General features: G+C 35.4%; 1 protein-coding gene across 4 annotated transcripts in view; it reads right to left on the bottom strand.

Annotated features, from left to right (window-relative positions):
* The window catches only part of FBXW7 (F-box and WD repeat domain containing 7), a 222,861-nt gene that overhangs the window by 88,800 nt on the left and 111,772 nt on the right, over positions 1-22,289 (bottom strand). For 2 of the 4 annotated variants that reach the window (XM_047091435.1, XM_047091438.1), the window contains exon 2: positions 3,346-3,927. In XM_047091435.1, coding sequence (XP_046947391.1) covers positions 3,346-3,858 — 513 coding nt within the window. In that variant the 5' untranslated portion in view covers positions 3,859-3,927. Of the gene's footprint in view, positions 1-3,345; positions 3,928-4,588; positions 4,639-22,289 lie in introns of those variants that run through there. The other 2 variants (XM_047091436.1, XM_047091437.1) reach the window with 2 other exon arrangements.

The following is a 22,289-nucleotide window of genomic DNA, read 5'->3' on the forward strand; positions in this document are numbered from 1 at the left end:
TAAGAAGACTTAAAAGAAACTGTGGCCAAGGGTAAAGTCTGTTGAAGTGTTTTATGTTTAGAATGATCAAAATTTAAAGCTGCTCCAAAATAAAAATATGGTAAAACCTTGGTTTGGGAGCATAATTCATTCCGGAAACATGCTTGTAATCAAAGCACTAGGAAGTATATCAAAGCGAGTTGTGATCATGTGACGTTTGGCATCACATGGTACTCGTATTGCAAGACATTGCTCGTCTATCAAGTTAAAATGTATTAGAAATGTTTGCTGGTCTTGCGGAACACTCACAAAACAAGTTACTCGCAATCTACAGTTCTATATTTGAAATAATGAGAGCCTTTCCTTATTTACTATATTAAGATTTATTATATACATGAGTGACCAACATTTTCTTCTTAAGCAATGAAGTAACAGGTGAAATCTGTAAAGTATTGGTGAGAAAATAAAGCACTCTGGGAATGATCCTAAGAAGAGTTTCAAGAATAGAAAAAAGGAAAATGGGCCAAATGAAGCTCAAAATAGCTCATTGTAGAAGGGCATTGCTGCCTTGGCAGTCAAATAGTTTATATTCTTCTTGCCATATTTGTGAAGGAAAATGACCTCAAAATAAACAACATATCAAAAGTATGTACACAGCATACCTATACACACACACACACACACACACACACACACACACACACACACACTCATGCACATATACACATCTAACCCTGCAGTTGCTAGTACTCAGTCCACTCCTATGGCCTTGTGTGGACTGCACAATATCTTGCATTTCATGACCTGAGAGACACTAGGAAAAAACTGCCTTAAAATTGTTACTTTGTTTTTAAGGAGGTAACAATATAACTACATAAAATACACCTAAAAGTTCTGTTTACAGTTTCATCTTGAAGGGAAAAAAAAAGATAAAGCATCTGTCAAACCTGTGTACTGGTAGTTTTCCTACAGAACAATCTAATGACTTCTCCTTTTGGAAAACTATATGTTTTGTCTAGCTGGCTTTCTTGTCTTTAAAATATAGCAGAACTCACTGATAGCTTTGCATTGTTCAACAATGCTTAGTTTCAATTAAACTTCTTTCTTAAACAAGATAATGCAGTAAAATATTAAGCCCCGTTCTTCCACTTGAATCCTCAAGAAAAAGAGAGGTAGAAACCCCCTCTTTTAATGTAGTAATCTTGAGGGGGAGAGATCAAGAGATCTGGGGGACAGAAGCTGGGTGGACTGCATTGTAAAAGGTCTTAGCCTTACCAACAAAGCAGGCTGTAGCTATTAGGGGTAGAGATTCAAAGCACTTCAACACCTTGAGACAGAGATGGCAAGAATGGATATAAATCACTACTGAAGTCAGCCCCTTCTCAAACCAACTAAATAAAATCTAAACTTGCAGACAGGCTAGGTAAATTAGGGATAAACATGTTTTAGAAGGAGTTTAAAGTTTCACAACCTTAAGCAAAAATGATACAGCAATTCAAGTATTAAACCTAGTTCCTGAGACATTTTATTCCAGGTCAAGTTACATTAAGGGAGACGATGTTACATCTGTTTGTATATTTTTTATGGGCTAAAGCACTGATTCACTATAAAATTTAAAAATAAGCAAATAAGAACAAGAGGATAGACTACTACGGACATTATTCATTTTAATGTCTGTAAAGTAAGTAAGCTATCATTTGAATGAAAATATTCCATACCAAAAACTGTTTAACTTATAAGTCTACTCTACATGGACAGTCATGATTTTTATCTAATTTTCAAATGATAAAGAACCAAACAGCATGCAAACATAAAGATTTATGAGCGTAGAAGCCTGGTTGGGGGGGGAGGGGCAAATTTGTGTTACATAACTCATTCATTCTGAATATAATTCTTTTCACTTTCTCTCCTCTTTAAATTTAGACCATAGATAGCAACACTGCCTAAAATATTGATTAAATTCTAAGTCCAGCAAAAAGTACCTGATGTCTTATTGAATTTCCTGTAATTTCAACAGCACCAAAATACAGAGAAAATAAAATTCAATGAGGAGGAGAAGTCAGCACTTACTTGACTTAGGAGCTAGTCAACAAGACCAAGTATGTAAAGAAAACTCCTATTTACAACTTTGATTATCATTTTCTAGGGTTAGTGTGTATGTGTGTTCATATTCCTTACAACTTAAAAATGTTTCGATTATAGAATATTTTAAACATACTTTGAAAACCACACAGAAGAATACTCATGAGCCACCCCCACCCTAATCTCTGTAACCTGGCCTCAACAATCAGCAACTCATGACCAATCTATACTGTCTCCTTTTCTCCCCTTCAGTATTATTTTGAGGTAAAGCCCAGGCACTATATCATTTCATTTTGACTATATTAAATTGGGAGGGAAGGGGAGAGACTACAACAGAAAGATTGGGGAGTGAGAGAAATAATGCTGCTTCTTTTCTTCTACAATCCCCACCCTTAGTCATAACCACAATTTTAAGGAGTAGCCAGGAGTATTTTGAGGAAAGAAGCCCACATGCCATCCCAAACAAGCACCGGCAATTCCAAATTTACTGCAACTGCCCAATCACTTCCTCCTTCCATCTCAGTCGACTTCAATGTTTCAGGACCTCCCTGCCTATCTAGTAGCAAAGATGACAGACAGTATGACTGACTGGTATACTTCAGTCCTTAATTTCTGGCATAGCCACAAAGGACTGCATCCAATGGAAATGTTGTTCTAGCACTAGATTAATCAACAAGTCCCAGAGTTGCTAAGATTTCTCTGGTTTAGACAGAAGTCTGCCTACCTTTTGAAACAAGACTATGGCTAACTCCATGGGCTACTACTAGCTGAATGAGATAAGAAGGCACATACAACAGAGCTGTCTTCTAGGAATGGGAAGGAAAACAAAAATTGCAGATAAGGGAAGTGGTGGCAGAAACTTGACAATAACTTGTGCCTTGGAGTGACACCTGTGAATACACAGCCCACCCCAGCAGCTGCATTTTGTAAATAAGAAAAGTTTCTTTACGATTTGATTTACACAAATCGTGTTTCACTGCAACACTCTCCACTGCACACAAACTACTAACACCTGTCCTAGGGATAAAATTTATGGTAAAATTTGATATTAATGATTTTTCATAGTAATAGGATCAATTACCCTTCCCTCCGTTTGTAATAAGATTGTGCCATTATCAGTACTTCTGTTTCTAATACTTTCTGTAAAACAAAAATTAATTCATTTTATTACTACACATCTGATGACGAATTTTGTGGTAATAACAAAGAGCATGAGGACAGTTTCATTACAATGAATGTGGATAGGTAAACGTCTCAGGGGAACAGTGAACTAAATATACTCACTTTTGTTGTCTTTGTATAGAACGGGGAGGAGAGTTGGTGAATAGGCAGGTCCACGATACTAGTGGAGTTTGTGACACTGTTACTATGTGTATGTTCATCTTCCCTGCTACTGTCATCAGACTGATCAAAATCATCACTCTCCTGGTCCATTTCCTCTTCCTCTTCATCCTCCTCATCTTGCTCACCAGCATGGTCTCCGTCTTCTTCTTGTTCTTCCTGATTTCCTGAGGAGTCCTCATCTACCGAAATGAATCGATTGTTGTTTTCTTCCAACCGTCCTTGCTGGGAGTCGTTCTGGTCTCCAAGCCTAGGTTCTGCTCGGATGACTTCACCATTCCTTGCGGTGTGCTCCTCCTCTTGTTGTCGGAGCTGCTGCTGCTGCTGCTGGTGCTGTTCCTCCTCTACCACGCGGTTCATCTGCTCCTCATCTGCCTGGCTTGAGGAAGGGTTACCTCTCAGAGAGCCTCCAGTTCGTCGTCTTTTGCTGCCCACAGAGAGCAGTTCCTGATTCATTTCCAAAAGCCAGCTTGCTACTTCTTGGACCTTGGCTAGACTATCAGAAGATGCAAAGGATTTCACATTCTGTAGGGAAAAATGGGGGTGGGGGGGGGGAGAAAAAGGTTTGTTCAATCTATATTATCTTCCACTTTTATGTCCTAGGTCTATATTCCAAATTTCATTAAAGATTATAAAGTATCTGATGCCATGGAGACATTAAGATGTTCTTTAGAAATCAATAAAGTTTAAAATGTAGAAATTACGACACTTTATAAAGACAGACACAAAAATCACATAGTAAACAGCTTTATTTTAATCTTTTAAACAATTTTAGAATGAAGCCTGATAATTTAGTTGCTTTGACCAACAAAACATAATTTAACCAATAAAATCATTTTCAATTTTAAATCAGTTCATAAATGATATCTTTTGTAAAGCTTCCAAAAGATGTTATGAAGTACATCATAAAAAAAAAAACAAAAAAACAAAAAAAAACATTCAATGCTCAGTTAAGTTCAGGAAATGCTGAGGTAAACCAAGATAAAAAGGCCTTCTTACCTTAGGAATTTCCCAAACTTCTCTGATCATAGAACCTTGCCTTAAGACATAGTTTTCCAACAGTCACCAAGTACAATTCATTATGATTTTCATCGTTCACAATGAATATAAATTGAATGGACAGTAAATAAACAAAAAGTTTTACTTTTATTTTTTAAAAAAGGAAAAAAAGTTCATAAGTTCATACCCTCTGACCCAGTAACTCCACTTCTGGCAATCTATCCTAAGGAAGTAATCCTAAAACAGAAAAAAAAATTATGCAAAGGATGCTCACTGCAGCTTTATCCACAAAAGCAAAAAATAAAAATAAATGTAAATAAAAATAATCAAAACCCAAACGTTCAAGAAAAGGAATCCATGAGATGGGATACATATAGTGCAATTCCTAAACACGATGTTCATTTTTAAAAATTTGAGGGCATGGATGTTTATATTATGCTAAGGGAAATTACATGATCACAACATGATTTTTAAACTGCATAAATACAAGATTTCAAAATACAAACTGCTTTTGGGTGGTGGTATTGTAAGCACCTAAAACTTATTTTTTAACTACATTTTCAAATGCTATATATCAGACACATTTGCTTTTATAAAAGTTTTATAGACTGACACTAAAATTTGATCTGATATAAAATCTTTTCATAATGGTCATTCCTAAATTTCACCCTTTGCAGATACCTATATGGACGTGTTTGAGGTCATATAAAATAATGCCAATTCACTGCCCAAGTTCATATAAAACTCCTTTTAAAAATATCTTTATAGGTTTATGAGCTAAAACAAATACAACATACATCTTCTATCATGTCCTAAGAATAACTACATTATATCACAATGGTCTTTATTAAAACAGCCTTATCTACTTTTCGAACCCTTGCCACTAGATGGTAAATCTCCCAAAGTGCCTCAGTTCTCACTGCAAGTTTTGAAATGGGGTTTGAAAGTCTGAAAGATAGCTTTAAAATAGCAATATTTCATTTTACTTTCTATAATCTACACTTGCTAAGAAATAAGCTGTAGTGTGGGGGGAAAATTCTTTAATTCTAATTACAACTAGAAGTGTAAGTATAGAAAGAGAAGAGTTCCAACGACTGAGCTATGAGACACTCCAACATTCAAAGAGAAGACTAACCAACAAAGGTAACTAACAAGGAGGACTGGGAATGGGTGGTATCTTCGAAACATTCAGGTAAAGAAAGTATACCCCAAAGGACAAAGTATAAAATGACAACTGTTGATGATAGATCAAGTAGGATGAACAGAAAGAATTGACCATTGGATTCAGTAACATGGAAGTCACTAGTAATAGGAGTTTTGTTAGTTGAACTCTGATTAAAGTAGATTTAAGAGAGTAGGAAAAGAGAACGGAGATGGTAGGTACAAACAAGTTAGGAGTTTGCTGCAAAAAAGAACAAAAGGGAGTGGTAACTGGTAGGGAAAACAGAATTAAAAGAAAATTTTTTATTCTTCAAGACTGGAGACCTAGCAGTGTAGTGTATCTGTATATTAACAAGAGTGATCTGGTACAAAACAAAAAGTTTGAAACGTAATCAAGAAAGAGAAGAAATTGTGGTGTTCTTCTTAATTAATTAAAAGGGGATGATGGGAAAGAATTCAAAAATGGAGGACTAGTTTTAATTAAAAAAAATGGAAACTTTATGGCAAAAGATAGAAAAGAAGTGTGGTATCACAGGTACTTTAAATCTATTTCTTTTCACCATATTTTTCAATGTGGAAACAGCTGGAAATAGGTGGGTTTTTACAGAGGTAGAAGTCTTTGGAAATTCTCTACTCATTCCTTCAACTGTTTTCCTTCTTCTTTCTAAAGTAGGAAGTAAACGTCATCATTATCATCATCATCAGAGTGATCTTGGGAGAAGAGTGTTAGAAATTTGAAGAAAGAAGTATGAAATAGTCCTTTAGGGAGAGAGAAGGAAACTTTCCTAGGTGCATGAGATTCGATGATCAAATATAATCAATAAGCTATGATGTAATACATACTAAATATGCCTTTAAAAAGTCAAGTGGTTCTTATTTACAACTCAGACAAGAACAACAACAAAATTTCTATTTGAGGTGGAAAGTAGGTCTTAGGAAGCACATTAAATAACATATCTGTTGTTTTCTACAAAAAATTAAAATTAAAAAAACTACAGAAAATAAAGGTCATCAAAGTCTTATTGGCTAGTATATGTAGAAGACAAACTATGAAAACATTAGAGAAAGGCAGGTTAAAAATAACACGCTGAAAAACACTGACCTACACAAATGAATATATATAGTATCCTAATGTATATAAGGTAAATCTACTATTCATAGGTTTCCTTCAAACAATCAAAATCTTGCTTTCATAATTGTATCTAAGGTCAGCTCTCCTAACATTAACAGAACACTTTTCACTTGGATGTTTATGCATAGAACAGCACGATAACAGGGTCAGTACCTTGGGATAATGCAAACCCCAACCAACTGCCCTTTGTGTGTCCAACCTAACAGGCAAATTTTTAAGAGAGTGAAACAGGTTAAATGCCATATTGAAAGCAATTCATAAAGTGCAAAAGGTGAAAGAACAAAGGTCATAAAGCTAATCATAAAGAATATGTGAAAAGTAGGGAGGAGACTGTTGGTAAGCAGTCAGCCTATCAACAAATAGAAAGTGTATGACTGGCATTTCTAAAATAGTACTAGTACTGGTCAATGGTGAACACTTCTGTTGCCAATTATGAAAACAAAAATTCAAATCACTATCATTCTGTAACTTTAGTGTTATATTGGGAAGAACAGAGAATAAAGTATCTTAATTTAAGCCAATAAAGTTAACTGACTCATATTTACAACCATGGCATAGAGATAGCTTTCAAAATAATACAGATTCTTACAAACAGACCTAGTCAAAAATGGTAAATCCAAGTAAAAGAATCAGATTTAAAGCACAGTATAAAATTTAAAGCACAATATAAAATATACAATGACACAGCTAAAAGTCAGATTAGAGGAATCCCAGAATATTTGAAAAGGCTAAAAATATCTGACAGACTTACATAAAAATTTGTCCAAGTAGTATATATATTAGACTGGATTTCTCTGACCCAGTTTTGGAATGGAAAATAGGAATGAAAATTTCATCTTCTATTGGTATTCATAAACACAAAAATTAAACAAAAAAATCCAGTGTTTTTAGGAAATTAGTTCTAATAATAATCTATTAAAGAAGCTAATGACCTAATTAAAATAATAAATATTTATCCAATAAGATCAGAATTGATTAAATACCTATGGGGGAGGGATCTTTTAAAAAGTAGTTTATAAAGCCCCACATTAAGAAAAAGAAAACAAAGTTGACCTAAAACTTAAAACTGCCATATAGGAAAAGCTAATAAAATATTAACAAAAAATGCACACTTTCACTTTTAAAACTCTAATTCTGAAGAATTAGAACTTGTAAGAAACACAAACATCAACAAACAGAATCCTGTATCCTAAAAAGTCAGTGTAAAATCCAGAAATGCTCTTTTATTTCTTTTTACCAGAAGTATATAATGTCAAGATATATCAAATACATAACTTACGTTTTTATCAATAACTAGTGAGACCAAACTTGGAAGTAAGGAAAATAAAGTCTGATGGCTAATATACTTTGACATTAAATTACACAATTTCCTTGACAATTGGGCATGAGAAGAATGAAAATGACTCAAAGTCAAGAAAACCATAGAAATTTTAAATTGAAAATGTTCCTCACTTCACAGACAAAGCAACTGAAGCTGGAAGAGATTTAAGTAAATTTCTCAAGATTGCTAGCTTCCAGCTAGCTTCAAGCAAAGTAGAGACCAGAAAGAGACATTCAACTGAGTTTTCTTTTATGTGCCTCAGTCTACATTAACTATAGATGATAAAATCCTAAGAGTATTATTCTCTAACACTGATACTCAGCCTTCTTTTCCAAAACCAGAATCACTACAGTGCTCAAAGATTATTATTCTAAAACAAATACTTGCTGAACACTCAATATGCTTCAGGCACATTTTAATTTTCTAGAGAATAATGTTGGAAATGTTTCTTTACGAGTTAATCGCTGACCTTTAACCCAACCAGAACCCATGAAAAAATCAGATTTTACATTATAAATAACTCTGTATGTGTGTATGTATTTAAACAAACCTGAAACAATGGTTTAAAGAGGTAATTATGAAATATTTCAGATACCTAAAATCTCTATGAATCACCACCCTTAATTAAACACAGTCCATTCTCATTATTCGCCGTAATTGTGTTCTATAAAGTTACCACAAATACTGAGCCACTGCTCCTAGAGGAAACACAGAGTTAAGTTCCTACAAGCCTTGTTCACAAACATTTTGACCACCTGATCAATACATAATCTTTTCATATGTATATTTCTATATAAAGACATGTACTGAATACATATTGTTGATTCATTAACACTGACTCACAGTCAGCAATACTATAAATTCATGTCTGAACAAAGCTTGTCTTATGCTCTCCATAAGGCACATCACGACACTAGACAGCACCTCACCACTATGCCTGGAGACCATTTTAAATGGCAAATTACCAGTGAAAAGCTTTTAATGAAAAATATTTCACTAAATAAACCATAAAAAGGACACTTGTTTACAGTATGAGAGCTGAAACAAGAAGGCAGAGAGTCACTTTGTTTGACCTCAGAAAGGAATGTGCATGCCAAGTGATTTTTTTGCCACCCTGTGCACGCTCAAGTCCACAAATGACTGTGAAAACATCATGAATATTGCTTTTTGGTGTCAAAAATAAACTGTAGTGCATAAGCAAATTTGCAAATACAGATCTGCAAATAATGAGCATGAATTGTACCTACTTTATCTCAATCCTTTAGACAGAGCTGTGCTTGCAATGCAAGATTCACACAGTATTTTGAGATACCGATGAAGAAGCCACAGCATTACCAATTATTGCTTCTGGATATATAACAAAGGATAAATGATCAAAGAAACTGAAAGCTCTAATAGATATTCATCACTAGATTTCTCACATAAATGAAAATTCAGATAGCCTATATTAAATAAAGTTATACTTTGTATAAGTAATCTCTAGAAAGAAAAGGGGAGAGAGTGGCATCACTCTTCCCTTTGTAACTACAGTGGGTAAAACAGGGTCCTTCTGGCAGCATCTTTCACAACAGTGTGAAGTCCAGGGAATTATGAACCTAAGGATGTCTGAAGAAAGAGATGCCTCAACAGTCAGTTCCACCCTAGGATGAAGGAGAAGTATGATAATAATTTTGCTTTTCAAAAAAATCAGAAATAAGGTTGCTGTGATAGAAGAGAATTACTCCAGGACTTTTACCCACGTCCCAGAAAATAGTGGCTAACTTTTGGTCATTATACTTTGTTCATTTAGTGGCATTTCAGACCTAATTTCAGTGCTTTTTTTTTTTTTTAACTAGTTGCTCAGAAACTTTTTGACTAATTTCTCATGAACCTTGCTTTTCAAAAATCTTTGATTATTCAAAACCATTTGAACTTATTTCAGGATGGTTAAAGGAATCAAAGAGGGCAAGTTCACATGTTAAACAAGTTGAGCTCTGAAAGCCTGTCTTAAGAGTAAATTAGAGCTGTAAGCCTCAAAAGATGTTTCCAAGACAAACATTAACCTTGAAATTACCTTTAAATCTAAGTAACTGAGGAACACTAGTTATACTAATAAAACAAGGGGTAACTTTAAGCAAACTGCCAAAGCCTCCAAATGACTATGAAATTTTTAGACATTTTTAAAATTACATGGCACAGGATGATCCATTAGACTACAAAGTCATTTAAGAAGCTTTAAGACATAGATCGCAGGAAAACAAACCAAATTGTACTGATGATCAAAAAGGATAACTTAAAACTTGCAATCACCTTCAGCAGGCAGTTTAGGATTTTCCCTGAATCTGAAAGCAGCTTCCCTAATCACCAGGAGCCCTCTTCTGGCCACACCACTTACCAACACTCCAACCTCATATAATGAAATCTATACATACCCCAACTTAATAATTTATTTGTTAATTATAGCCAAACTGATTAACAGTATCTGGGAATACATAATAAAAAGCCATTTCACTCAGAATAAATGTCAATTTTTATGGTTACCTATCTATATAATAATCTACACACACCACCAACACTATGTGCTTATATTCTTTTTTTAACTTTACTCTTTCTAATCTTGTTCTTTCTTCAAGAAGAAAATATGCTGCTATCTCAGAGCTTTTGCACTGGCCACTCCCTCTGCCGGAATGCTCTCCCCAGTAGATCCATATGGTTCTGCCCATTGCTTTCTTCAGAATCAGTTCACATGTCCCCTAAACAATGACACTTTCCCTAATCATTTTATTTAAAATAACAACTCCTAGGGTGCCTGGGTGGCTCAGTCAGCTAAGCATCCGACTTCAGCTCAGGTCACAATCTCACAGTCCATGAATTCAAGCCCCACGTCAGGCTCTGCGATGACAGCTCAGAGCCTGGAGCCTGCTTCAGATTCTGTCTCCCTCTCTCTCTGCCCCTCCCCTGCTCACACTCTGTCTCTCAAAAATAAAATAAAAACATTGAAAAGAAGTTTTAAAAATAATAACTCCCTTGCATCATACTTCCTTTCCCCCTTGCCCTGTTTTACTCTTCTCCATAGCACTGTATAAAAGCACTGGAATAGTGTATGCAATACAGTAAGTGCCCATCTATCTATCTATCCGTCTATTCATGTATTATCTGTCTCTTCTCACTAGATTTTAAGCTTCCTCAGGAAAAAGACGTTCCTTTTTCACCACAGCTCTCTTCAGCACCTACCCAAAGCCACAAATGTTCAGCTTAGTCCTCAAAGCATTTTTTAGTCAGTAAATAATTATTAAATCTTTTTAAAGTCAATTATATGCATTCTTTCTCACCAAAGAACTTCAGGCCAGGTCACAAACACAATATCAAATATTTAAACACATTTTTAAAAGCTGTACTGTGAACATGTTACATGTTGTATTTTTTAAACTGGGTATAAATCTAGCCTTAACATCTATTTATCATTTTTTCTTTTATCAAATTTCTTGTTATTTTAACACAAGCTCTAAAAAAATAAATACGTGACTAAAAAGATTGATACTTCAAAAGCACAGAATTTGTTGGGTAATTCTAGTTCCACATGGCTTATACTGTAGTTAACCAGGAAATCAAAGATGTGCCTTAAGGTGAAAATCTTCCAGGGACTCCAAAATTGGCTAAATAGGTCCTTAGCAATGTAGATTAACAAAAGCAACACAAAATGAACAATATGGGGAGCACTGTGCAAATATTCATGTGAGCAGCAAATTTTATGGTTTGGAACAATGATTTAAGTCCACATGGCTCATCAATCATATATATCTTTACTGGAAATAACATAAAACACTATTTCTCAGTTCACATTACAATACCTATGTTTTGTTTTTTAACTTATATGTTTTTGTTTTGGCCAAATTTAATTCCTCATTCCCATTCAACTCTACTACATCTGCAATTTGCATTTACTCCACTAAAACCAAATTTTAAACTGGCTGCTAAATCCCACTGGATCTTTTACCATTTTTGTAGTTTTTTACATTTACTGAATAAGCATTCCCTCTTCTTTACCACTCTCTTGTCCCTTAATTTCCTTTGGTATCATTCTTTTCTTGATATCATTCCTCGGGTAGTACTGTTCTCTGTTGCTAGCTCCTTCCTTCTCTGCAGTGTCTTTAAAACCTAATAAAAGAAGTTCTTTTCTAACTGCTAGGCCTGCATTGGAGCCAGATCATATCACTGAATAAGGAAATGTTTTTTCCAAGTCTTTTATAAAATAAATAGTGTCTAGGCAATATTTTTATTCATATTGCTTTGGCTTATGGTTTGAGTTGGTTTACTATTCAACACTGTTGAAAAATTTTCATGCTGTGAGTAATATTAAAATGAATTTACAACCTTTATTTAAATTAAATCTGCTGAACCTACATTAAGAAAAATTAAGCCCCATTTTGGTTTAAGCTTGTTACGTGAAATTTATTACATTTCTTATGAGTCTGAAAAATTTATGCAAAGATATTTATCTCAAGGAAAGTAAGTTAAACTTAATTAACAGGGGGTTGTATTTTCCCCCAAGAAAAGTTCGCTAAAATGTCATTTTTAGTTTTAAACATGAAGGGGAAACTACTCTTGCACATACCATATCTAATTTGGATCTCATACAGTAGAAGTTCATGGTAAGGCCTATTTGAATAAGGCAAAAAAGACAAAGTAGTAAAGTAAAAAACAAAAACTGTAATCTCTACCTGCTCTACTAACTTGTATTAAAACAGATACACTAGGGCGCCTGGGTGGCTCAGCTGGTTGAGCCTCTGACTTGGGCTCAGGTCATGATCTCATGGTCTGAGTTCGAGCCCCACATAGGCTCTGTGCTGACAGCTCAGAGCCTGGAGCCTGCTTCAGATTCTGTGTCTCCCTCTCTCTCTCTGCCCCTCCCCCACTTGTGGTCTGTCTCTGTCTCTCTCTGTCAAAAATAAATAAACATTTAAAAAAATTTAAAAAAAAAACAGATACACATTGTGGGAAGAGGGAATCACACAAAAAGAGGCGACTGACTAATGAACTTTCCAATACAAACAGATCCACAGACAACATTCTCTACTCAAAAGAGGGCTGACAATTATCAATAAATTATTTTATCTACAACTTACTGATCAAGCTGATGTACCATGAGCTGTACATATAATAATTTTATGTGATTCCTAAGATAATTTTAAGTGTTTCCCCAATGTAAAAAGATTGAGAAAGACTGAAAGTGAACATCAGTAATGTGACAAACTGATATTACGTTTACCTAATAAAAAGTAATGAAAGTAAAATAGCATCACGTCTTTGAAATTCTAGCCAACAATGCATAACCTGAATCCACTAATAAGGAAACACTAGACAAACCCAAATTGAGGGTCCTTGTTCAAAATGACTACCCTATAATCTTCAAAGGTGTGAAAGGAATGAAAGTAAAGATCAAGGCACTGTTCCAGATACAAGATAACTCCATGCAGTCCATGATTTTGAATGGAATCTTTTTATTATAGGAGTTAGCATTTGAACAACTAGTGAAATGTATTTGGGGTCAGAGGAATAGGAAATCTATACACTGATGCCAATATCCTGACTTTAATGGTTATACTGTGATTATGCTGGAGAATGTCCTTTTTTATTAAGAAATGCATACTCAAGAGTTTGGGGGTGATGGTACATCACGTTGGCAAACTTATCAAATGGTTCTGGGACTAAATAAGTTCTTAAGACTATAGTTGGGACTTTTCTGGAAGTTAAAAAAAATGGGGAGCAGGGGAAAATCTGGACATCATTTTGGTTCCCATTACTTGTTACAAACTACCTTTGCCTTGTCCTGACACTTTTGCCAACCAATCACATCATCACTAAGTCCTCCTAAGTCTACCTCTTAAGCAGATCCACAATCGATTCCACTTCCCTAGTGCTGTTTAATAAGCAGAAACTATCTGCCTCTTACCCAAACTATTTGAACAGCATCCTTAGTAATCTTCCCATCTTTTGTGTCCTGTACCTCTCACCTACCCTCTATACTGCTGCCAGAACATGAAATATTAACATCTCAATGGCAGTTTCCAAACTTTTTACATGCTGAACTCTTTGCTCAAATGAAGGCAAAACATTAAACAGGTAAAGAGAGCCTGTGAGGGAAAACTGGAGAACACTGTTCACAGAAACAAAGCAACCCAAGTGACTCTGCAAAACTTTTGAAACTATTCTATAGAATAAAATCTGAACTCCTAAGCACAGTACACAAGATGTTCCTAATCTGGTCTCACTTCTACCCATCTTCAATATAAACTGATTTGTCTTAAACTATACACTACCCAAAAATATTATCTACTTGTATTCTCCTAATATGTTCTATGTTCTCATATGTCTGTATCTTTGTAAGAAGATGTCTTTCTTCTCTTTGACACAGTTCTTTGCCCACCCTTTACTAACTCTATCTGGCAATGTAAGTCACTTCCTTCACTCTTCTATTCTTCTGTGTCACAGAACTGCTGAAATTGGCAAGCACAGGTCTTGAATACAAGGACCTCCCCCTTCTGCTTATAAAAATAAAATAGTGGTAGAAAATTTAGGGAACGGTTGGAAACATGCACTAATAATAAAAGAAATGCAGTAACTATTGGGTTGATAAAGGGATAAGCTTGACCATAAAGGATTGACATATTGTGTGTGAGTTGCCTTTTATAATGTATATTATAGAAAGTAGAAGGCTAAAAAAGTGAACAGGTGGGTTATTTCAAGTGTCTCACCTTCCAATTCCATGAAGAAAACAGGAATTACTTTTGCTTATTCTCTCTTCCTGATGCTAACTGACACCACATATCAAGTATGTAATAAAATGCTAAGCTTTAAAGTGCATGGATATGCCAATGATTAAACATAGACAATATATAGGCTTTTTTCACATTTGGGAAGTGTACTCAACTGTCCATATAACTTTATTACAGTCCATATAACCTATTACTTCCTGCAATTTTTAAAACCATTAACCAACAAATATATACAAAATTCATAGGATAATTCTTCCATTTCCTAGAATACATTCAAAAACTTTTCTCATACATTCTAAAGTAAAGCATGGGAATACAGATTTTAAAATATGAAAATTTAAGTGTCCGTCTTACATTGTTACCAGATATTTCTATTTCTTTGTGGTAGTTCAAAACTAAAGTCTACTTCTGAAAAACACACACTTATCACCAAAAAATAGATCTCTCCTACAGGTCTTTTAGGTAGAAAGGTGCTAACATCATTTCTTGGAGCAGGAGGGGTATCAGCTGTGCATATAAATGCTGAAATGTGTGTGATAAAAAGTCAACAATCACAGAAGTCACTCATGTACCAACTTAGTCATTCATCATTCAAATATTGAATGAAAAATTGGATGAAACACAGTTAACTAAAGAAAATATAAAAAGATTGATAAACATATGAAAAGGTATTCTATAAAACTAGCGATCAAGGAAATGCAAATTAAAACCACAATGCAATACAACTTCCCACCAACAAGAATTGCTAAATTAAAAGGGACCAAACCCACCACACATTGGTAAAGACAGGAAACAACTAAACCTCTCATACATGGCTAGTGGGATTGTACAATGTTATCACCACTGTAGAAAACCATTTGGCAATTTCTTATGAAAACACACACCCTGTGGGGTGCCTGGGTGGCCCAGTCGGTTGAGCATTTGACTTTGGCTCAGGTCATGATCTCCCAGTTCATTGGTTCGAGCCCCACATCAGGCTCTGTGCTGACAGCTCAGAGCCTGGAGGCTGCTTCAGATTGTGTCTTCCTCGCTCCCTCTCTGACCCTCCCCTGCTTGCGCTCTGACTCTTTCTCTTTCAAAAATAAACATTAAACACACACACACACACACACACACACATACACACACACACACCCTGTGAGCTACCACATATGCTCCTAAGTACTTATCCAACAGAAATGTCCACAAATAGGCTGGTATCATATAACAGCTTTATTGAGAAGAACCAAAAATGAACCCAACTCAAATGTTCACCAACAGAACCATGGATAAATAAATTGTGATACATTCATACAATGGAAATAAGAATACAAAGAATTAAGAATGCATGTCTGATACATGAAACAAAATGGGTATCAAAAACTGTGTTGAGAGGCATCTGGGTGACTCATTTGGTTAAGTGTCGACTTCAGCTCAGTCATGATCTCATGGTTTGTGAGGCTGAGCCCCATATCAGGCTCCGCTGCTGTCAGTGCAGAGCCTGCTTCAGATTCTCTGTCTCCCTCTCTCTCTGTCCTTCCCCTCCCCCATGCTCTGTCTCTCTCTCCCTCTCTCTCAGAAATAAACATTAAAAAAAAACTGTTGAGTGAACGCCAGAAAAAAAGGCAACATTATATGATTCCATTTATATGATGTTTAAGAATACAAAAAACTAATCTACAGTGATAGTAATCAAAACAGTTGTTGCCTAAGTATGGATCGAATGGACTTGAGAATGAGGGAAATTTGGGGAGTGATAAAAATATTCCATTTCTTGACTGAGGTGCTGATTACATAGGTATATGTATTGTCAAAACGCATCTATGGTTTCACTTTATATAAAAAGCACCTCAATTAAAAATGAGGATATGTATTAATTGAGGACAATGATAAAATTTCTCTGCCTTTTGACTCCTATTGCGAGCCTGTTAAATGCTGAAAAAGGCTTTGAACTTCTTTGCTCTGAGTCCATTAATTGGGTCTTCTCTACACTAATACCAGATACAATCACATCAGAGAGCCAAGCTAGAAGTCCAGAATACTGACTTTTCCACTCCAACAGTAAGGTGGCAGTTTTCCCAGAGTCCACACTCCTGGTACTAAGGAGTCAGCACAGCATACACTGTGAAACATTCTATAGCAGGTAGAGAGGACTTTGAATGAAGAATACAATAGAGCTAAAATAGCAACTGTACTAGAAGGAACAACAATCTGACACCACTACCCTAAACAGCCAATGACCACAGTACCAAAGAAAACCAGAATCTGCTAAGTTTCAGAAATAACTCAGCATCTTTAAGGAACGCACACTACCGCAATGAGCAAGCACTTACTCAAATCCTTTTAGCTCTGGCCTCTACTCTGTCTCACTATCATTTTACAATAAGGTTTTGACCTTCAGAAAAAGCACACCACTGTAATATAGAAAATTTCGTCTATAGGAAACTAATCTATTTTTTTTTTAATAAAGTTCCTATCTTAGCAGTTTTAGCATGGCAACTAATGTGGACCACAAAGGAAAAAGATGTCTTGTTATCTGCTTTTTAAATTTAGGAATCCTATTCTCATTTGCTACTGCTGGATGCCCCCTTGCCTAGGTTCCTGGGAGGTTTCCATCAGTATGTTAGAACTCAGGTAACTTGCTGCCTGGATTTTTTTTCTTGCTCACTGAGGAAAAACAATTACTTCATTCAGATGAATATGTCAGAGAATCACTATTCACAGAGAGACTCTAAGAAACAATCATTCCATCTTCCTCTTCAAATTCTTGGCAGGAAGGCTGAGTGGGCCTTGGGGGAAATACTGCCTGACTGCACTGCACACAGTGTGGTTTCAAAAAATGTGTATTTGAGTTCACAAACAGAAATAATTAAACTCTAACATGAGCTAGGTACTGGTAATACAATGCTGACCAAAGACATATGCCCTGAATCAAAAAAAAAAAAGGGGGAGAGAGAGCAATGGCTATAAAAATACCGTTTTTAAAAAATTATGAAAAAATCTACCTTTGTTAGACCTTTGTAAGACATAGTATGAATGAGAAAAATAAAAGTTATATAATTATAATTATATAAAATAAAATAAGCTTCATTCTAGCCTGACTCCATCACTGCCCACCAATGTCCTTATCCGTCAATACTATGATAACTGTAAAAGCAAAAAAGGCAAAAACCATCACCACAAAAAAAAATAAAAACTCAAAAACATCTAAAACATTAATTCTAATAACAAGAAACATTTATAATCTGTTAAAAACTATTCTTTTTCTTTCCTTTTTTTAGTCAAGACTGAGAGCTATTATTTTCTAAATAGTAAGAAGTATCATGATTTTCTTACAAAGATCTTCTCTATTTATGTACAAATAAAGCAATACTGTCACAATGATTAGATTAGTAAACTAGATCCCTTACATAATGATCTGTAATTTTCAGACAAGAAATTTTTAAAATTTTTCAGGTTATAGAACAGTATTTCTGGACAAACCTAACAAGGCAGTGGTTGTAAAACACTCTCAAACTTCCAAACACCCGCAATCTCAGCACAATGCTGTGTTGTACACTCAATCTAAAACTAAGAGGAAGCATTGTGGATTGGTCACAACTCAAATTCCTTATCACAATGAGGACTGCCTAAGGATTTTACCACTACACTCAGCCATTCAAATAACCGGGCAGACAAAAACAGTGGTCATTGCTCTCCAAAACTAGTGATTTTAAGATTTGTTAGGAGGAATATTTCTTAGAACTTCAAGTTTCCAACAGGATTCCTTCACTCCAAAGTTATTCTTCCCACCTAGACAAAATTAGAATGCTAACTCAAAAGAATAATAATAATAATACTAATAATAATTGAAAGCCATAAAAATATGCCTTTTTTTCTTCTGCAGAAACTTACCTACACAGATAGAGAAAAGAAATACTAGCTGCAAATCTTTACAGTGAAGAAGCCTGTCTTATATTCAGGTTCGTAAAGATGCTTCCACTGCATTCATGTAATCAGCAGAGAGCCCACTAGAAACTAACAATATGTTAGATACAGCTTATTCATCTAATCTAGAACCCTGAGATCATTATTCCCATTTTACAAAACAGGGAACAGTCTCAGATTAAGGTCACTTGCCCAAAGACTTGGTAAGATTTAGCAACAGGCTTGAAACGGAGATATGTCTGAACGAAGGTTTGTGTTCACTCCACTAGGCCAACCTATCTTCCAACAAAGCATAATTAAGGATCTTGCAGCAGCAAGAGAAACAAAAGGCACAAGTGAGGGTAACAAGACACCATTACTACTATCTCTTTTATATAAAAGAACCTTCTTAAGACAGAGACCACTCTTCTTTCTCAGACCCCTAAACATCACCTTTCTTCCAGTCAAGGCCTTGGACAGTGGGTCTAGGCCCTGGTTAAAAAAAAAAAAAAAAAAAAAAAAATGCCTTAAGGATGCCCCCAGCAAAGTAAAAGAAATCATGAGATTTTCTCCTAGACCCCCCCTTTAGGAAAAAGGGGGCACACCATATCTCCCCCACACCCAAAAACTCATGCACACATTCTAACTGCTTTTGCTTACTAGTTACAAAGTGCTCTTAAAGCTATATTTGAATCTGCAAATGTAGCTCTATACTTGTATACGATTACAAGTATTTCGCCAGTTTAAACAGATAAGATTTTAGGCAAAGCAATGAAATAAATGCTATAGACTATAACCCAAAGTAGCTATCCAACTTTGTAATCTTGTTTCCTTATCAATTCTCAACACAACTCCAAAATAAGTTATTACCTATTACTGAATCTTACTTTGTGCCAGGCCTTGCTAAATGTTTTACATTGAAACTTGATTTCACTGTCAAAACAAACTTATGATGTAGATTCTACTTTAAAAGTGAAGAAATGAGATTCAGAAACCATGCTCCACTGCCTCTTAAGCACTATCCATCTGGTACACAGTTTCTCACTCCCAGAGTAGTAGAAATCACACAGTACTATGATCAAATTTAACCATTCCTGGCTCCAGCAGAGCTAATGGTTTTTCACTGGGGTAATATTAATAAGAATAATATTAATATCAACAAAGAACATTAAGAAATAGACCATCTCAGCACAACGTCAAAGCCAAGTTGACAGTGACACAGCTCCATAAATTTGAAGCAATAATATCCAGTGGGTTAACAGCCCAGGTTCAGTAGTTAGACTGTACAAATTCTAAATCTACCACCACACCTAGCTATGTAACCTTGAGCAAATTTACTTAATGTCTTTAAATCTTAGTTACCTCACCTGCAAAAGGGGATTTTAAATGGTACCTCTATCTTACAGGATTATGTAAGAATTGCAGAGATAATGCATGTAAATGTTTAAAGATGTCCTGACATCTTTAAGTGAGTACTTAATGTTATTCTTATTAGCTATTAAACAGCTTATTAATATCAATTTTAAGAAGGCTTGAAAATAGGCTACTTCATCATGAGTTAAGTATAACATCAGAAGAAAGGAGATCAGCAGTTATTAAAGATACTCAAATTCAAATCTTTACTCAATTTGGGCTAGAGTACTTATTTATAAGGTTAGAGTAACTATCTTCCAAACCAAAACATACCAAAGGTTGGTTACATGGGGAAGGATGCATTTCCAACTCTTTTTCAGTGGCAAGAAAACTATTCTCTAACCTCTCAAAGGACAGGAACAGGGTCAATGGTATTTAAAATGTAATGGGCAGACCCCTGAGAATTGCTGAGACTTTCCAGATCTTTGAGGTCAACCTACTTTCATAATACTAAGAGCTTATTGGCTTTTGCACTCATTCTCTTCCAAATGTATATAACCTCTGACTACACAACTTGTGATGATGCCATTACTGTGATGGCTGATACAACTGTGCTTATGCTTTTAAAATTTCTTAGTTTTAATTTCGAATGCAGTAAACATTGATACATAGAATCCATGTAACAAAAACTATTTGGGGTCCTCGATAATTTTCTAGAGGGTAAAGGGGTTTCTAAGACCAAAATCTGAAAACTGCTGCCCTAGGTTGTCAGAAAAGTTATGAGCACAAAACATCAATAGATTCAACTAGAAAGTTTAGAGGTATTCTTTTTTAATCCCTTTATTTTAGAGTTTCAAAAAGTGATCCTAGAAATTTAAGTACCCTGCCCAACATCAGAACAGCTAATGAAGGGAAGAGCTGAATTAGAAGCAAGGTCCTAAGGCTCCCAGGTTCTCTTTACTAGGTCATAAGCATGGCTTACGAAAAATGTGCCTCAAAGGGTATTATAAATATTAATTGATACAGGTCAAGTGCTTATATTAGCATCTGACCCACAGCAGGTGTTCAATAAACACAAGTAGCACTGATGAGAGAGGACCAAACCTCTGCTTAAAATTTACCTTTAGTGATTGGCAGCCTCCTCTACCTGGGCAACATGTTGCATTTTTTTTTTTTAATCAACTTTATATTTATATACTCTAGCCCAGACTCAAGCATAACCACACCAAGTTCATTAAATCATTCCTGACATGATAGGACAGCTCCAAGTGACTACTCCTCTCAAGTAATACTCAAAACTAAAGTCTCCGACATGTGGTCTCAGCATACTTCAGGCCTTTGGTTTTCCTTGCTCTGGATACTGCTGGTCTAATGTAAATGGTCTTTCTAATTTTACAGAGTTCCCCTGTCATATACAGTGTTTAAAAAACAAAACAAAGCAAAACAAAACATGTAGCGTGCTTCCTGAGATTTCTTGGCTCTGTTCTCCCCAACTTTCATCTGGCACTTCTCTTTCCTTTGTCCGTATTCTGTGCAATTTTGATTCCATTCCCACAGCTTCTCCTTTTGTGTGAGGAGGCCCTACTCTGAAAGACAGCCCTGGCAGGTCAGCTTTGAAAGTTCCCAGGGGTTAAACTACCCTTGCCCTCACAGACCTTACTGAAGGCCCACTGCACTCGTTCATTGTTGAAGTAGGCAAAAGACCTACCAGTTTCATTTGCTAACTGGCCAGCTGGCTTTCCCAGTTAACTATTTTGAGGCACTCTCCTGTTGCCAAGTTTGATCCCCATTGTTTGCCCTTGCTATTTCCTACTAATACACTGATTGATACACTCAGGCCTTGTAGCTAGTGGTGTTTTGCCCTTACCCAGTCGTATTTTATGGTTCAGAGAATACACTGTCATGGGTAAATGTTGCCCACAGGTTGTCTGTTTGGGTACCTTGTTTATCTACTTGTAAGTAGATTCAGAAAGACACAAAACCTGGGTTTCTGTCTTCTTCCCAGATTTTTTTGTTTTAACTTAAAGGTTTAAGCTAACTTTTTAAGCAGCTATCTCTTAAAACAGGGAGTAATATTTTAAAGTTGTGAATAAAATAACAATGTTACTATTATACAGAGATAATTTTTGATAATGGAAACTAGAGCTCTTTATGTATACAAAGATACATTTTATCCTTTTTAAATGTCACATGTTGAAAATCTAAGTCTATTGTTAATGCCAGTGGTCTAGAATGTTACCCTAAAAGCAAATATAGACCATCCCGGGGATAATACATAACT

This window comes from Lynx rufus, unplaced genomic scaffold, assembly GCF_022079265.1.
Source record: "Lynx rufus isolate CCGP_SWC_20201006 ecotype Redwood Valley unplaced genomic scaffold, mLynRuf1.p SCAF_3, whole genome shotgun sequence".
NCBI classification, from domain to species: domain Eukaryota; kingdom Metazoa; phylum Chordata; class Mammalia; order Carnivora; family Felidae; genus Lynx; species Lynx rufus.